This window comes from Trichoderma asperellum, chromosome 2 (genome assembly GCF_020647865.1).
Source record: "Trichoderma asperellum chromosome 2, complete sequence".
Lineage (NCBI taxonomy): Eukaryota > Fungi > Ascomycota > Sordariomycetes > Hypocreales > Hypocreaceae > Trichoderma > Trichoderma asperellum.
Genome location: NC_089416.1, coordinates 4932745 through 4949948, shown reverse-complemented (window position 1 = coordinate 4949948; position 17204 = coordinate 4932745). Strand labels below are relative to the sequence as shown.

At 49.2% G+C, this 17204-nt stretch overlaps 5 protein-coding genes across 5 annotated transcripts; 1 reads left to right on the top strand and 4 right to left on the bottom strand.

Annotated features, from left to right (window-relative positions):
* Positions 1 to 503: 503 nt before the first annotated feature.
* On the bottom strand, positions 504 to 1148 carry TrAFT101_003931 (uncharacterized protein; the record flags this gene model as incomplete). The annotated part of the gene is made up of 1 exon (XM_024899055.2): positions 504 to 1148. One exon carries the CDS (start codon positions 1146 to 1148, stop codon positions 504 to 506), a length of 645 nt encoding a protein of 214 aa, XP_024766297.2.
* Positions 1149 to 9125: 7977 nt separating this feature from the next.
* TrAFT101_003930 (uncharacterized protein) lies at positions 9126 to 10299 on the bottom strand (the record flags this gene model as incomplete). The annotated part of the gene is made up of 2 exons (XM_066127026.1): positions 9126 to 9759; positions 9845 to 10299. 2 exons carry the CDS (start codon positions 10297 to 10299, stop codon positions 9126 to 9128), a joined length of 1089 nt encoding a protein of 362 aa, XP_065983134.1.
* A 1230-nt stretch (positions 10300 to 11529) lies between these two features.
* Positions 11530 to 13442, bottom strand: ETH1 (S-adenosylmethionine synthase). The gene is made up of 2 exons (XM_024898912.2): positions 13291 to 13442; positions 11530 to 13235 (listed from the first exon to the last, which is right to left on the bottom strand). The coding sequence occupies exons 1-2, from the start codon at positions 13336 to 13338 to the stop codon at positions 12108 to 12110; spliced, it is 1176 nt and encodes a 391-aa protein (XP_024766299.1). The 5' UTR covers positions 13339 to 13442; the 3' UTR covers positions 11530 to 12107.
* Positions 13443 to 14370: 928 nt separating this feature from the next.
* TrAFT101_003928 (uncharacterized protein) lies at positions 14371 to 15928 on the top strand. The gene is made up of 2 exons (XM_024898996.2): positions 14371 to 14496; positions 14763 to 15928. The coding sequence occupies exons 1-2, from the start codon at positions 14449 to 14451 to the stop codon at positions 15615 to 15617; spliced, it is 903 nt and encodes a 300-aa protein (XP_024766300.1). The 5' UTR covers positions 14371 to 14448; the 3' UTR covers positions 15618 to 15928.
* A 58-nt stretch (positions 15929 to 15986) lies between these two features.
* Positions 15987 to 17190, bottom strand: TrAFT101_003927 (uncharacterized protein). Its single transcript, XM_024898902.2, has one exon. It carries the CDS (start codon positions 16613 to 16615, stop codon positions 16061 to 16063), a length of 555 nt encoding a protein of 184 aa, XP_024766301.1. The 5' UTR covers positions 16616 to 17190; the 3' UTR covers positions 15987 to 16060.
* Positions 17191 to 17204: the final 14 nt, after the last annotated feature.

Genomic DNA, 17204 nt, shown 5'->3' with positions numbered 1-17204 from the left:
TGACGTCGCCCTGCATTGGGCTATAAAACAGTATTTATGAGAGATGTGCACGTACATATATTTGTATCTCGTATGGGTAATATAAAATAGAGCACGCAATGAGAGTGATAGGAATGTTAATTGCGGGTTATATATTTAGCTGCATCTAATATGTGATGGGGCCCTCTCGCTTCAAACCAAAGTCGAGGCCTGGTTCTCCCCGCCTTGGCCTCTGATAATATCTTTCACCCCATTTTGCCAATGAACAAACATTCATGTCATGACAGTGTGAGAATAGAAACGAAAAAAAAAAAAAAAAAAAAAAAAAAAAAGTAAAATGTGTAAGGTGCTCTGCCTTTGGGTATATGAGATTCCGGTGATGCCTGAACGCCAAGGGCCAAACGGAAGTAAACGCAGCAAAATAGAGCTCAGGAGCAGAGATGCGATGATTCTTTTTAGTGTCGTAAAAAAAAAAGTACTCCAAGATGAAAATGCATGGTGGCCTGGTGAGATCTGTCGAGTCTTTAAGGAGAGTTGTTGCTGCTGCCGCTGCTGCCGCTCTCTTCACGGCGACGCTTTGGTAGTCGAGCTGGTGTATCACTCTCGTCATCATCTGCTGATCTCTTGCGTGCAAGGCTGCGCATGCGGAGAACCTGATTTACCACGTTCTCGTTGCCCACGATGTTCCCTGAACCCTCCACTGTAATGCCAGCGTCAACCTCAATTTTGACAGGCCGAGGCCTGCCGTCTTCGTCAATCATGGGGATGCCGCACTGGCCGGAGCTGTTCTCCTGGATGGCCTGGACGACAGCCCTGGCAATAGCGTTGGCGTGGCTAGCTGGTGTGTCGTTGAGGCAGACGAGGTTGTTGTTGCTGGAGATGTGGACAGAGGTGTTGATTCGGAGACTAATAGTAGAGAAGCCCTCTTCGTCGTCTGCGTCGTCCTCATTGGGAGACATGACGTCTAATACGCTGTCGGCAATGGAAGAGCGGCCCATGATGAAGGATTCACGCATCTGTCGCCGTAAAAGCGCCAGTGCTGGTGCTGTCTGGGGAGGAGTGTATGCTGGAGGAGGCGAGGTTAAAGTTGGGGCATTGTCCTTGGGCATCATGTTGATGTGATTCCGCATGGAAGAGCCTAGGGCTGCTGACGAGGCTGAGGTGTTCATGGCTGAGGATTATGCGTGGAAGATATCAAGAGTTGTTAAGAGGCAGATATAACTCTTATTAGTTGTAAATAGTAAAAGGTCCTTGTTGGGGATGAGTCGTTGAAAAAAATGTAGAGGTGAAAAGGGGGAGTGAATTGTTGATATATGCTTTAGCCGACGGTGAATCCAAGTACACCAAGCCTCAAACGGTCCGATACGCCTCTTCGGGGCGAGACGCGGTCTATATGTGGATGGAAAAGGTCGGGCCCAATATCATATCTTGCTCAAACGCCCACAGTGCTCGGTTGAAGAAATTCCAGTCTCGCTGTATGTTTCCGAGATGGAGGGTCGGTTGGTAGCGTTGGAGGCCGTGTGAGAGGGTGCAAAATGGCTGGACGGCTAGAATGCGGAAGACTTGGATGTGGCGTGATGTAGCGAATAAAGCCAACAGCCAGCACAAGACTCGATGCTTGATATACCCTCGCACAGGACAATGTCGTCAGTGATGATGGCTCCGACAATTACGGCAATGATAGCGAGGACGCAGCCCTTGGTGCTGCGGACCGAGACTGATATATACCTTTTGCCCTTTGCAAAACAACCCTGGCTGTCTCTCTTATTCACTTGCCTAGTTCACACCCCCCCACGCTTGGTTCCCATCTGGATGTTACAGAAAAAAAGCCCAAGGGTGGAATTTCCCGTTGAAACTGATTTGTATTCCCACTTCGGCCAAGTCAAGCGCCGTCAGCAGCATTCACCTGAACTGATGGATGTTGATTTGATTGATCTCTGCCGCAGGCCGAAGGTACCGTGCGAGCCAGACACGCACCACCCACCCTTGGGCCTCGATCCATGGCGCGGCTCCATCTAATAGAGCGACACCTTGATTCAGGTCTCCACGCATCTCTCGTCTTTTACTCAATTTGTGTGAGCGCACCCATGCGGCTAGCAACAATACTTACATACTACTGCCTCTTTTCTGATTGCCTGTGGCTCCACGATCAACCACGACTTCAGGCGCACTACTGTACGGCTGCAGTCTCCCCCCTCCTCGGCTGTTCTTGGCCCTGCCGGGTTGGTAGATCGATGGGCGGCTCATGCATGCCATGAGCCAAATTAACAGGAGCAGAGAAAAAGAAACGAGGGCTGTCAAAAACGTCAGAGACGACGGCTCGACGGCTTTAGTGTCCATATCACCAAAACGGGCAGATGCTTAACCTCACGCCCTGCTCCAAGCCAACAGCAGCTGCCCGCACAGCGCACGCACCCAGACTCATGGGACACGCGGACAGCCATACGCCCCCCCTTTGATCTTGCCCGAAAGCCATGTCCGGGAGGGGGTGCGGTTTGCGGAACTTGTAGTAGGCACAAGAGGACGTTGCAGCTATTGATGCCTCATCATGGCTCCCGTGTGTACCTCGTACTTTGTATAACCAATTTTTGTTTACTTCAACGACTTTCAAAACTACAGTACCTATTGAGTGGGCTGCCTGAGCTAGCTCTTTTTTTCTGCGGCGGAGTTAAGATTGTCCTGCGAAGAGACTAGATCTACTACCAGATCTGCAGTCTTGCCGGTATTTTATTCTTTCTTATACGAGTCAGGTTGATGTTATGTGCATTGTCGACGGATAATGACCGAGATGGTTGGCAGCTCACAGACACGAGTCAAGCGCAAGTCCAGCAAGAATAACATCATACGAACAGAATGTTGGCCATAATTATCGCCTGGGTGTCGTATATCAGGCTCCTCAGGTAGCAACAGTGCTGGCTAGTTACAGGATCCTGCTGCGACGTTTCAGTTGAAGCACAACTCTGCATGTACAGTATGTACAAGCACTCCCTGCAGCAGCACTACAGGGACTTTCAGCCTCTGGGATCTTTGTGGGGGGTCGGATGCTGTGCCGCCATGGCTGGAATGCCAGCATTGAGCTAGCGGTTGCGCCAGTTATGGTGTGTGTGGCTGTTCTGTCCGGCGTACAAAGAATACTGTATCTGGCGTATCTGCAAAGTAACATGCTGTGATTTGATTCTGTGTGCGCAGCCCAGGCTTTCTGCTAAATCACAATAGGCAACTGCACGTACCAGAGGCACTGCCGGCAGCAGATGATTAGAGGACGGAGCATCCTCCGGGCTCCAGCGGAAGGGTGAGTGTCGGCCAACTGACCTCAGCAGAGCCGCCTTGCCCTGCAGTTCGCCGCGACCAGCCACAATCCGGGTATTGTCTGCGTATTGTGGCTGTCCCCTTTCCGCAACAGACGCCGTTCTTGTGGGCAGCCAGCAGGGCCATGGGGTGATTTAGAGCTGAGAAAAGTTTGCCATGTACAAAAATGCTGCCAGGAGCGGGATAGCACAGGTGCGCCATGAAGAAGAGATGGAGAAAGCAGAGCCGTATGGAGGGGTGCAGCGGCTTAGTCGACGCTTGGCTTGGTATTGTCCGTTGCTATTGTTGTTCTGTATTGACGAACCAAAGCGGCTTAGCGCCCGCGGTCCGGGGTCCGGCCAAAGCGGGGCTCGCGCCGAAAGTGGGCGATCTTTGCTTCCCTTATTATTTTATTTTATTATTTTATTTTGAGTATTGCTATTCGGGCAGTAGATTTTTGCTATTCGGGCGGTATTCCCACCTAGACTAGCCTATTTTAGCTAGATTCAGCAGCGCCCAAGCCAGCCCACTAAAAAACAGTGTAATGCACTGGGATGTATAGAATTTACTATAAAAGCATACTGCTGCTTTATTTAGTTTAATTATAGCTGCCTAGATTGATTAGGACTGCCTAGATTGATAGAGGTCATCCGGTTTAATAGAGGTCATCCGGTTTGATAGAGGTCATCTGGTTTAATAGAGGTCATCTGGTTTGATAGAGGTCATCCGGTTTAATAGAGGTCAATAGGATTATTCGAGGTCACCTTGTTTAACCGAAGCCGCCTAGTTCAACTGCAGTCAACCGGTGTAATCGAGATCGACAAGGCCAACGAGGTTATTTGAAGTTGCCTGCATTAATCAGGACCGCCTAGGTTAATCAAGGGCGCCTGCATTCATCGCAGTCAACCGGCTTGATCAAGGTCAACGGAATCGTTTAAAGCTACCTGCGTTAATGAAGGTCACCTAGATTGATTGCGGTCAGCCGGTTGGTTAAAGTCGCGATAGCTTTAAATTGCACCTTCTAGCTAACTGTATACTGTTTTACCTTTCATAACCTAACACTGTAATTTAGTGTAAAAAGCTGGGCTGCATAAGCCTAGGCTATATTAGGCTAGGCCAGGTGGGAATACCGCCCGAATAGCAAAAATCTACTGCCCGAATAGCAATACTCTTTATTTTATTCTCCGTTGCTCTTGCTCTTGATCTTGCTCTTTGCGGCTGAATGGAAAGGCAAGGACGGTTGAGCAGGAGCTAGGGAAGAGAAGGAACTGCCCAGTAGTAGCAGCCGGGGCTTGGGTAGTGACGTGTCTTGTCGCAGCGGGATGTCGCAGCAGGAGCGAGCCACAGAGTTTAGGAAGCAGGAGCTATCGCCCAGCAAGGAGCGCGGATTAGGAATGTCTTTACGAAGTGTAGAATCCAGCGAAGAACTAATCAGGAGAGAAGATTACCACCAAGATGCGCGCACTACACAAAGTACTCTGTCTGTGACATCAAAGCACATGCTCCTGTCTCCAAATGCTCTTTCATTGGTCTTCATCTGTCGTATCTATGTCCTTTTAAATGCATTGCTCTCTTTTCACTCTTTTCGTCTTGGTCTTACATTACATAGAAGTGATTCCTTTCGGATATTTCGATTCAGCCTCTTTGTTGCTTCTAGTAACACCATCGCTAACCTTTTTTTTTCTGCCCTTTCTTCCATTTAGATATGATGGATAACCGTCGTCCAGGGTGCCGTTTCCAGTTCGACATCTCCATGGAAATACAAGTAGCGCTAGTCGCGACGGCATGTCAATTCCCATCAATCGCCTCCAAGGCTTCGTTCGCACGCCATGTCCGCAAAACAGCGCTATCCAGCCCGCTAATCTCAAACGGAAATATATTGAGCAATTCAAGTGACTGTCTCGGCGACTCTCAGATTATCTCGTTTTCCCCTGTATTCCCAGATTTCTGGATGCTGCCGGCAAGGCGAGGAAACGGGCGCTGACTCCCTGTAGTTTGCATCTATTGCGTCTTCATGACTACTAATAAACTGCCGGTGTGTCCCTCTTTTCCGCTTCATCTCTATCTCTCTTTTTTCTACTACTCTTGGACTAATGTGAAGCCCAAATGATCTCCAGCTGGGCGCAACATGTCAATCGGCGATCTGCCAGTTCCCAATGGCTAATCCTTGTTCATAATGGGCTGGCGGTTTTGTGCGGCCTAACTCAGGCTTGTCGAGGCTTAAAATTAGTGCACATTCCTGCATTCCTTCTGTTGACGAAAATAATTACTGCATCGGTATATATGTAGAGATCGAGAAATCCTCTTCTTTGCCGTTGATACGTCGCCCTGGCAAGATTTCACAATGTTCGTACAGGTTCTCGATGTTTACATATCAAATTTCCAGAAACGACTAGATTTTTATCGGCTGTGCCATGCATACCAGTGCATATCAATTTCAACGACCCCCGGCAAACCCTTGGATAACTGACGGTGGAGGACGTTATACAAGCCTACGTGTATGGACTATATTTATCAAATCTGAATCCTTCTTTGTCATGCCTTCATCAGCGGCGAAATCAGCGAATGCCTACGAGTGTATACCGATACGCTACAGAGTACTATGCGCAACAGAGTACTCAGCAGGCCATGCTTGTACTCCTCACCCCCATGGGAGAGAAACATGGGGTCGCTGATTCAAAATTGGCCTCAGATGAAACTGATTGTACAGTATGATCTCCACGAGTAGTGGAGTGGAGTGAAACAGAACAACACTGCGGAGATGCCCTCGCTATTGAAATGGTCGTTTGCTGGGCCTTGACAGGACAATCAAATGCAGTGAGTAACACAGTTTGTTCGTGGCACGATATCCGCAATTGACCAACCTTGCTCGCAATATGAATATAAAATCCTTTTGTGGGCTCCATAGAGGTAATTGGCCCCGCCATATTATTCTCCACTGCTGTTGTCCTCTTTTGTTTGTGATGACCTCCTGAATGAGCGAGGTGGGTATCACACAGGTAGGCAGATGTCGTTGATTGTATTTTTCTGTTTCAAATCCTTGCCTGATGAATCATATTGCCTATTATGAAGGAAGAAGAAGCCAAGTGCTGTACCTGACCCCTGGATTATGGCGGCTTTTCAATTTTCCTCATTGCCGTTAGACGAATTGCTGCGTATTGTTATGAATAGCAGCTAGAACGGAACACATCGATAAATCTCCGAAAACCATATGATTGGAGTTGGTAATGAATGAGAATCTCTTCATTGTTGCTCATTGATATAGCTGACATTGTGTGTTGATATTCCCCCTAAATTTGAAGTCAAAGTAGACGAATGTTGACAACAATGAGATGCTACGCTAAACAACAAGAAGATGAATCTTGAGAAATGCTGACTGGAAGAATACTAGCACTATCAAAATGCATCAATTTGCATTGTCTATCCTATTCCTAGCTCCTGTCTTTCATCCCTATATGACAGCATCACACGTGGCTTCAATATCGTGGCCCTTCCCCTTCCAAGACTGAGATCTAGATAACCAGTGCACCCCAAGTCTGTGCGTAGATGCATTACATAGCCGTTGTTTAGATCTTAAAGTGAACGTACAGCCTCTCTCCCCCCTCCCCTATTCTCATTAGTATTATTTCCACGAATACCCTACCGCACGAACCACTTGATGCTCTACGCTCCCGTTCACGGATCGCCGCGCTCGGGAAGAAGCTCCATTAAAGCTTTATTTATGATTATTGTACGATTATATGGAGCTTTAAAGGTATCAATGGAGGAATAGAAAGAAAAAAAAAACTGATGGGGCAGCGTATGTGAGTTGTACCAGCGAGGTTCCGAGGAATGAAGGGTAGCGGGATCCGGTAGGCTTTCACTCTTTTCATATTTTTTTCTCTTTCTTATTCATTCAATCAGGGGGGAAAGCATGGTGGCAGTTGTGCGGGTGTCGTCGACGTAACAAGATGAAACAGGCTTCAGCTCCAGCATGACGCGTGTTTTGTGTTTGGTGGTGACTTATTCCATAGACATCAGCTAACAAGACTTCAATGCCTCGAATCCGTTTATTCAAGTCAGCTCATCAGCTCATCAGCCGATGACATAGTTAGCCGCCTAACCAACTGGCCAACTAGCTCATTTAACATGAATCAATCAATCGCCCTGTCTATCAATCAATCAATATGTTGGCCAGTTTCTTGGTGCTTGTTGGCTGACTAGCCTTGCTGTGCTTGACGCCCCTCCCAGCACCGCAGCCACGGTATGGGATACACACCGTCGTTGCTAGCTCCGCCGCCAATGCAGTGGCTTGACTGGGAATAGAGAGCAAAAAAATCAAAAAGAGGGCCAAAGGCAGAGGGGGGAGTGTGAATAGCCCCCAATCTCCCTAGACGCCATCGACAGGGAATGTCGGAACCAAGAAGAAGGGTTCGTCGGTTGATCTACACGACGCCGTCTCTACCACAGCTGTGGGAATTCGGATATGCCACAATCCGAGCTAGATGCCGTCTTGTACAGAGCTAGCGTTGTGTTCGCGACGCGGTTCGGCTATTCTGACTAAGTGATTGGTGATGATTCAACAGTTGTATTGCGCGAAGCTGAAGAGGCAGTGGGCGGTTGGCGATTTGTGGGCGATAAAAGACCCCCCAGAGCTGAAGTCAATTACATGCAAGTGTTCGGGATGGCACGCGGTCCACGGGTCAAAGCGAAGCATTTAGACAACCGTCTTCTTCATCTTCTCACGTACTGGGGCTGAATCCAGCTTGTAGTTGGCGGAGGGAACTGCTTTACTCCTTATCCATGGGAATCATGCGGGCACAGCCTCGTGTAAGTAACGCCCAACACTGACGGGAACCATTTACTGGAAGACCGGACGAAATTTACGAAATCCTTCGAAAAAAGAGGATAAGAAAACGCCATCGGCGAATTGATCCCAACCGTCATTCTCGGCTGAGCGGGAAACCGGGTAGCGGTTACGAAAAAAAAAAAAAACCAACCCAGGGCTTGGGTTAGCGTTGCTATTGTTATTTCGGCCAAGTCAGGATAGCTTCATTCATCTCGCATAAGATCTGCAGCCAACGTCAACCAACACCAGAACAAAAAAAAGAAAAAAAAAAAAAAACTTGCAAGCCACCACGCCCCCCCTCTTATGACCTACGCCCGGGTTTAATTGCCGATGAGAGCCAAGCTTTTTGAACAAAACGCCAATTCTTCGTCCTAACCCAAGCCTCTCACACCCTTGTCTTTTCCTTTCCCCCGTGCTTCGCCTAGAGTTACCACTGTTCTGGGAGAATCCTAGTGTTATCAAGCTGATTCCTTTTCGAAAGGTGCCGACGGCTCAGCGCCAATGGGGTTTTGAGGATCTGGGTCTCTCTGCACAATGGGCTATTGACTCTTGTCTGTAATGGGCAGATTTCTCTCTGTAAGGATGCAACCATGGCATAAGCTATACTACTAGATGAATAGGAAGCAACTATGTTATTCCGTATGCATGGATGGAGTTGCGTCAATTATTTTCTTTTCTAGTAGGCCTTTGCCAGGTGACGTCTGGTGCGAGTTTCGTAGACATGATCCTAGTGCAACAATGATGCCGAGTTTCACAATGCTCTATACAGATAGATATTAGCTCGCTCATTGACAATGAACAATGTTAGCTTGACAATATATAGTAATTGCAGGAAAAAAGATGTAGCTTTTGCTAGCTGTTAAACCGGCATGTGCGGTGTATCATACTCAAAGCACCGTCTATACATGTTGATATGCAGATTCAAGTACGAATAGCAGGCAACGTCTAGCTAGTTAAATAACAAATTCTTCCTGACTCCCATAGGTATTCCGAAATGCACACCGCCAATACCACCAAAAAAAAGTTGCTTTTATCCTGTAGGAACCATGTCCCCTTCCAATAACTCTTTTATACCTTCAAATCTAGTTTTCTCGTCTATGAGATAGGACCTCAGTATCGACATGCTAAACTGCGACATCTCGTCAACAGTCGAAGCAGGCTCCGGACCCGGGTAAGTGGCAATCTTCCAAGCAAGTCCCCAGCGCTGCAGAAACCCCATAATCATTGCCATTTTGATGGAGCGAAACTCATCGTCCGTCAAGCCGCCCACGGACCTCTCAAACGTATACCAGAATAAGCATTGCAGATCTTCGTGGTCGTAGAAATTAGCCCGCCCATATTTCAGACTGAAGTCTCCGTAGATTTGTTCGAGGATGTATAGGTTGAGTCCAAACGGGCCGATTGCAAGCTTCGACCAGCTCATAATGCCGACTAGTTGGCATTCGTTGTCTACCGCAAATGACTCTTTGGATAGATCGGTGTGATATACCACCATTGGCAAGCGCATTACTACGTCTATCTGATTGATACACGCGTTGATGATGGGGTGGAACTCTTCTGGTAGGTAGAATAAACCCTCTAAAATGCTAGTCTGCAGATTTCTTGACATGGCACGCTTTACTAAACTCAGTTGTCTAGGAGAGTTCCATGACATGGCGAAGAAACTGCGATGATTAATAATTTTAAAACATATATATATATATATATATTCAAGGTTGAGTCTTATTAGGCAAAGGGAACTACTCTTACCGTGCAAAGTCTCTTGTTAGATTTCTGCGGCAATGAGCGTTCATCTCCCTTGACCTAATCATGGCCTCGCCACGATACCACAGGAACGACGAATAAGGAGTTCCATGTACGCGATCTATCGAATAAACCAGCACTGGAGGCTTCTCGCCGCCGTCGTCGTCGCCCAGCTGGGCCTCGAGCACAACAGTGGGTACCTTGGATCCATATACTTTCTGCGCCAAGTTGATGGCATCGACGTCCAGGGGGATAGACTTGAGTCGAAACTGGACAATGTACTCCTGGTCCTGCCCGGCGTACACCGAGTAGCTACTGTTGCCTTGCTCCGGGATGGGCGTGAAGGTGCCTCCTTTGAATCCCCTTAGCCAGTCGTCGCACGTCTGGCGGGTGACGCCCGCGTAGAAGAAGAAATGGGCAATGTCAAACTCGCGCTGTTCTATGGGGTCTATGGCATCCATTGTGGGCTGTTTCACTGCCGGGGAGGGCTGATATGATTGCATACAGCTAGGCGAAAGGTATTGTAGGTCGTTTATAGCTTCATGAAGCATGATTTAGAAATACATCACTTAAATTTAGTCTTCACGCTCTATTCATTGTGCAAACGGCCAGTGTCATTCTGAACCTTATCATCTTCACAACTTTCCTCTCTTTCTTTTAGGATAAAGCGTTGACTACGATTCTGAAAGCCATCATGTTCATAACTTGTTCAATCTTTCATGGACCCGTCCGTCACAAACACAAAACAAACCCTTGTTATATAAATAAAGTTGGAATACCTTGTCAACCGGAGCTCATTCATCGCTCTCAATGAAAGTCTTTAACCGCATTCTATAAATGGAGCGTACTTTACGCATTATATCAAGAAACAAACAAAATGATGATGAATAGTATGTAATACAATCCACTCCAGTTAAAAAGAATGAAACCAAGAGACAAAGCCCATATACAAATGATGGACCCACGCCCTTTCAGAGCACAGACTCAACATCATGCCTCACAATAACAACAAACAGCCACAACTCATCTGTGCGCTCTCAGTCTCCGTCCTTCGGGGTCTATTCTACCTCACTCGTACAGGTAACTGAGGAGCAAGTGTCTAGTTGAAGAGTCTTATACACCCCTTGATATTCGTTAGCAAGCGCCTGCCTTGCATAGTCGAACCCATCAGGCGACGCCTCTTGCGAATCTCACCTGCGTGTGCGCGAGTGTTATCAGATTGTGCACGGAGGCCCTGTATTAATGCCCAAGATGCCTTATAGTTTTATTCTTGAAAGCAGGCAAAATATAACTCTTCTTGGAAAGCCAAACATCTACACATGACTCACGTAGACTGCAGCCTTTCAGTTGCAATTCCCTCCTATTCAGGCTTCACCTAATGTATAATGGAAGCAACTATGCGCAAATTCCCCTCAAAAGAGGTTTAGCATCAACGCACAATCCACCTCCACACTCATTCATTTTCCCGTAACCAAAATAGCAATAGCACTGCGGGGCCTAGCGGTAGACTGCGAAGATGGGATCATGGGGTGCGGATATACATGGGGATGGAGTGATGCGAATAGCAAATTGACAATGCCATCTGACATATTGTTCTTCTTTTTGAACTACGTATAATAGTTGCAAAACTTGACATATTCGTTGTTACATCACACAAAGGTGTGTGGTATATAAAAGGACAATAAAGACATTCACAAGGTGTTTCATAATCAAATGTTTGCCTTAATCGGGCTTCTCTATTCTCAAATCTCATGTCTAAATAAAAGTCATGACATCTTTCCGATAATCACCAGCTTCTCCTGTTTCCAACCCCGACAACTGACTTGCATGTTCAGCAGCTCGGTCAAGAGACTCGGGAAGAAAGATGTTGAACTTCTTCTTGGTTCCCGAAAACGCCGGTACGCAGATCTTGTTTATACCCATCATTAGCGTAGCTCATAAGTGTGCATTTTTTCCGTTTTGCAGACGTGACCCTGTGCTGTCTATGCAAATAACCCATAACTTTTGTCTTTGTTGAAAGACGCCCCGTTGTGTCCCCCAAAGACCCTGGTATATGTATAATAAAAAAAGAACAAAGGAAAAAGAATTTACGCCAGAAACCACCTCGCCTTCCCGTAAAATCCCATGGGAAAGCCTCCAGGTTTCGTTGAGAACCGTACGCCGCCTAAATGTGTCTGATGAAATATCGACGTGTGAAATACATCGTTTTGTAAATCATTTAGCAGAGAGATTGTTGAATACTCTGCACGCAGTTTGTAGCAGCAAGTACTTAGAACTTGAGCTGCTTGGGCTGCTCCCAGGTGAAAGACTGGTTGGTACCGAAGTGACCGTTCTTGGCAGTCTGGAGGTAGATGGGGCGGGTCAGGTCCAGCTCGCGGACAATGACACCAGGTCGGAGATCAAAGTTGTCACGGATGATCTTGACAAGCTCGTCAGAAGTCTTGTCAGAGGTGCCGTAGGTGTCGACGTAGATGGAGAGGGGCTCGGCAACACCAATGGCGTATGAGAGCTGGACAAGGGCACGGCGGGCGAGGCCAGCAGCGACCAGGGACTTTGCGATCCATCGGCCGACGTAGGCAGCAGATCGGTCGACCTTGGAGAAGTCCTTGCCGGAGAAGGCACCACCACCGTGGGCACCCCAGCCACCGTAGGTGTCGACAATGATCTTGCGGCCGGTCAGACCGGCGTCACCCTGGGGGCCACCAATGATGAAGAGGCCAGAGGGCTGGATGTGGTAGATGGTCTTGTCATCAAGGTACTTGGCGGGGATGGTGGTCTTGATGATCTTCTCGAGGATCTCCTTGCGGAGCTGCTCGGTGGTGATGTCGGCAGAGTGCTGGGCAGAGACGACGACGGTGTCGACGCGGATGGGGACAACGGCACCGTTGTCGTGCTTGTACTCAACGGTGACCTGGGTCTTGGTGTCGGGACGCAGCCAGGGGAGGGTGCCGTCACGGCGGGCAGCAGACATGGCAGCGTTGAGCTTGTGGGCGAGCTGGAGGGTGAGGGGGAACAGCTCGGGGGTCTCGTCGGTGGCATAGCCGAACATGATACCCTGGTCACCAGCGCCCAGGCTCTCCAGGGCCTGGTCGAGCTTCAGACCCTGAGCGATATCAGGGGACTGCTGCTCAATGGCAACGAGCAGGTTGAGAGTCTTGTAGTCGAAGCCCTTCTCGGAGTCATCGTAGCCGATGTCCCTGATGGTGTTTCGGACAATCTTCTGGTAGTCAAGCTTGGCCTGGGTGGTGATTTCACCAAAGACCATGATCATACCGGTCTTGGTGGCGGTCTCGCAAGCAACCTTGGAGAGGGGGTCCTCAGCGAGACAGGCATCGAGGATGGCATCAGAGACCTGATCGGCGATCTTGTCGGGGTGACCCTCGCCAACAGACTCGGACTGGAGGAGCGGATTAGCAGCTGCAGATGCGCAGAGGGGGATTGGGCGCGCTTACGGTGAAGAGGAAAGTTCCCGACTTGGGGATGCCGTTGGTAGCAGACATTGTGGCGGTTGTGTGAAGAGGGGTGGAGGGAAAAAAGAGGGATGATGCAATGAATGGGCGGGAGAGACAAAGACGACGGACAATCGCTGAAGAGAAGAATGAAAGGGGAAATGACTGAGAAGAAGGGAGGGAGAAAAAATTGGCGGATTCCGAGATTTTTATTTAGGCCGGTCGGAGAAGGAGGGGCGCCGTCGACTAGCTTCCCACATGTCTGGATGAAATTACACCATAGAGATACGCGCAGGATCGCTGCAAAATTGCACTGCGAGAATGTCCCCGATGCCCCACACTTTGAGCAACAGAGTCATCTAGGATTGCGAACACGAATACTACAGTGGCAGGATGGCTTATGCGAACGACATGGGATTTGGTGAAGCACACCCAGCAGAGACATACAGGAGGCACCCACCAAGTCGCATCAATTAACTGCTGCGACTCACGAGAGATTGACTTCGTCGACAGACGAGATCTCGCTTGACTGCCATCCGGGTGCTAATTGCGCGGTATTGGTGTGGCACTTTTTTTTTTTTTTCTTCTTTTCCCTTCTTTTTCCTGCACCCCAACCAAAAAAAAAAAAAAAAAATAGTCGAGTCCACAAAACGTTCCTGAGATGCTACTGCGCTAGCGCTGCGTGCCAGAAATTGCGCCATCGCCGCTGCAATTGTCTGTATCACTACTCTGTACAGTGTTTGTACTGGGAGTTTGCAAGTACGTAGTATGTATTACTAGTAGTATTAGGTATTGCTCTCTGTAAGATTTCAATTTACTACTACTCCGTACTGGGGGGGTAAGAACTCACACAGGGCTCCCTACACTGTACATGTACATGTCAGCTTGGCTGTTTTCGGCGCGACCCCGCCTGGGGGATTTGTCGCCGACGAGTGCTTCCGCAACGTGTTGCATGTGCTGGACCCCCATTCGGGCTGGATGCGGGCCACTAAGAAGAGCTTCTTGTCGATAACAGATTGAGGGGCCTCCGTCATAATTTTTTTCTTCTTCTCTTCGGGTACCGAAATTTAGCCAGGCATAGATAGTACTACTACATCCACGCTGCTATTACAAAGACTGAAAACAAAGGGAATACACACATATCCTGACAGCTGCGCCATCATGAGCAAGTTTGGCGCCATGATCATGGGCCCTGCAGGGGCGGGCAAAGTATGTGGCATCCTTTCATTTACGCCAGCTTACGGCGCAAGCACAAATCGAGAAGCAAACGAGCGGAAGAGCATGGGTGCTGGTGCTGGCGCTGATGCTGATGCTTGCGCCAATGCTTGCCTGGGTGGTGAACATCGGAATTCCTCCCGATATGGTTCCGACGAATGAATCATCCTGCATCTAGCTCTCGATATGCCGTTTGCGACAACGCCCCCCCAAACCGCGTTGGCTTGTGAATATTCACTGACTTTTTCTCTTCTATCCAGTCCACCTTTTGCGCCGCCCTCATCACCCACCTGCAGCTCAACCGCCGTTCAGCCTTTTACATCAACCTCGACCCGGCCGCCGAGTCGTTTGAGCACCAGCCCGACCTCGACATCAAGGAGCTCATCTCCCTCAAAGATGCCATGGAAGAGGTGGGCCTGGGCCCCAACGGCGGCCTCATCTACTGCTTCGAGTTTCTCATGGAAAATCTCGACTGGCTGACCGAGGCCCTGGATTCCCTGACGGAAGAATACCTCATCATCATCGACATGCCCGGCCAGATCGAGCTGTATACGCACATCCCCATTCTGCCGACTCTGGTCAAGTTCCTCACCAACTCGGGCTCTCTGGACATTCGACTCGCGGCCGTCTATCTCCTCGAGGCCACTTTCGTTGTGGACAGGGCCAAATTCTTCGCCGGCACTCTCAGCGCCATGAGTGCCATGCTCATGCTGGAGGTTCCCCACATCAATGTCCTGTCCAAGATGGACCTCATCAAGGACCAGGTCAAGAAGAAGGACCTGAAGCGATTCCTGACGCCCGATGTTGCCCTTCTAGAAGACGATCCTCTGGAGCGCAGCAGGAGAATAGTCGAAGGCCCCGACGAGGAGGATGATGAGTCTGCGCCACCTGATGAAAAGGCTCAGGTCATGAAGGGCGCCAGTTTCCGTCGCCTCAACAAGGCCGTAGCTGGTCTCATTGAGAGCTTCAGCATGATCAACTACCTCAAGCTGGATGTCACAGACGAAGACAGCGTGGGGGGCATTCTCAGCCATATCGACGACTGTATTCAGTACCACGAAGCTCAAGATCCAAAAGAGCCCGACGACGAGCAGGAGTATGATGAAGCTGATTAAATGGGAAAAAGAAATTATGGTCAAGGGGGGGCAAAATGGCTTTGATACATTGGCTGGGAGCACATCTGCATAGCGACGGCGTTTGTGGTTTCGCATTTGGTGCAGCTTAGATAAAGGACGTCGAACCTGAGTCTAGCTGCTTCTTGAAAAGGATTTACAAAAGAAATTATCAAGATAGTAAAAAATAACAAGAACAATGATTTTCCCAATGATGCAAATTAAACAAAAGAAAGAAAAAAAAAGACCCTATTATACGCCCTTGTCCTCTGCTCAGACTCTTTCCCCGTCACTTGTGACATGCTACCCAGGCCTGATCGCGTCGTATGTCCCATTCATCATATCCTCATGACTTTGTTATTCTTATCTTTTTTCTTCTTCTTCTTCTTCTTCTTCTTCTTCTTCTTCTTTGTTATATCCATTCATCCATCCCTCATCCTCCATTTTCACCTCGCCTGCGCATTAAGCACCCTACTGCTACTGCTCCTCCTCGCCGCATAGTCATCCCACCTTCCACTCGCCTCCTGTCCCTCATACCGCTTATACTCATCCAGCCACACGTCCTTGAGCACCGCCATGTACCCGACAATCTTGGCCCCCAAGACGGCCGCGTCCCTCGCGCTGACCAGCACGCCCCTGTTCACCACCCACGCCGCGAGCGCCGCAAAGGCCGCCCAAAACACCGCCCGGAAGGCCAGGCGCGTCCACCACAGGATGATCCTGCGCACCCAGTTGAGCACCACGAGCGTCGCCAGCAGGACCGCCAGCGGCACGAGCATGTCCAGCGCGCCCTGGTGCTCGGCGAGGAGGGCCAGCGCGCGGTCGACGAGGGGCTGCAGCACGGGGAGGACGACGTCGGCGCTGCGGCGGGCCTGTGCGACGGCGGTGCGCTTGACGGCCTGGACGGGCGATTGGGGGTCGAGGATGTGCGTGTCGATGAGGGCGACGACGTCGGCGGGGAGGAAGGAGGTGAGGAGCTGCGTCGTCAGGGTTTCGCCCATGGCGATGGTTGTGATGGTTGTTGTTTGTTGGTGGTTTTTGTATGTATGTATGACTCTGCCTAGGAAAGCGCTTGGCTCTGTCGATCTGTGGATAAAGCTGCGAGCGAACGATGGAGTAAAAAAGATCGTCTGAAAGTGTTGGTTTTGTCGGTCGGCAGCAAAAGGGAATAAAGACGAGGTGAAATGCGACGGGCTCAAGCAGCAGTAGTATCAATTCTGCCTGCCAACAAAGGGAAGCACACAGAGGCAGGTCGCGTTTGTTCAAAGCCGGTAGGCGACAATAAAAAAAGAAAAAAAAAAAAAAATAGTAGAATAAATAATCACTGAGCAAGGATCCGTGATAAGATAGCAGCAGAAAAAGGGTCCCCTGTTTGTCCTTGGCTCTGTCCAGTCCCGGCCGTGTGTTCAAGTCTCGCTCGTCTCGTTGGTTGTTCAGAGTTGCTGGGATGTGCTCGAATCGGGAGATGTTCGGCCCTCTTTGTTTTGCTTCAGCGCTCCTCTTTTCAAAGGTTGGGGGCTTTTGCGTGTCCTTGTTCCAGGGACTTTTCTCTCAAAACCCCCGCCCGCCGCGGTGGCGTGAATTTAGCCC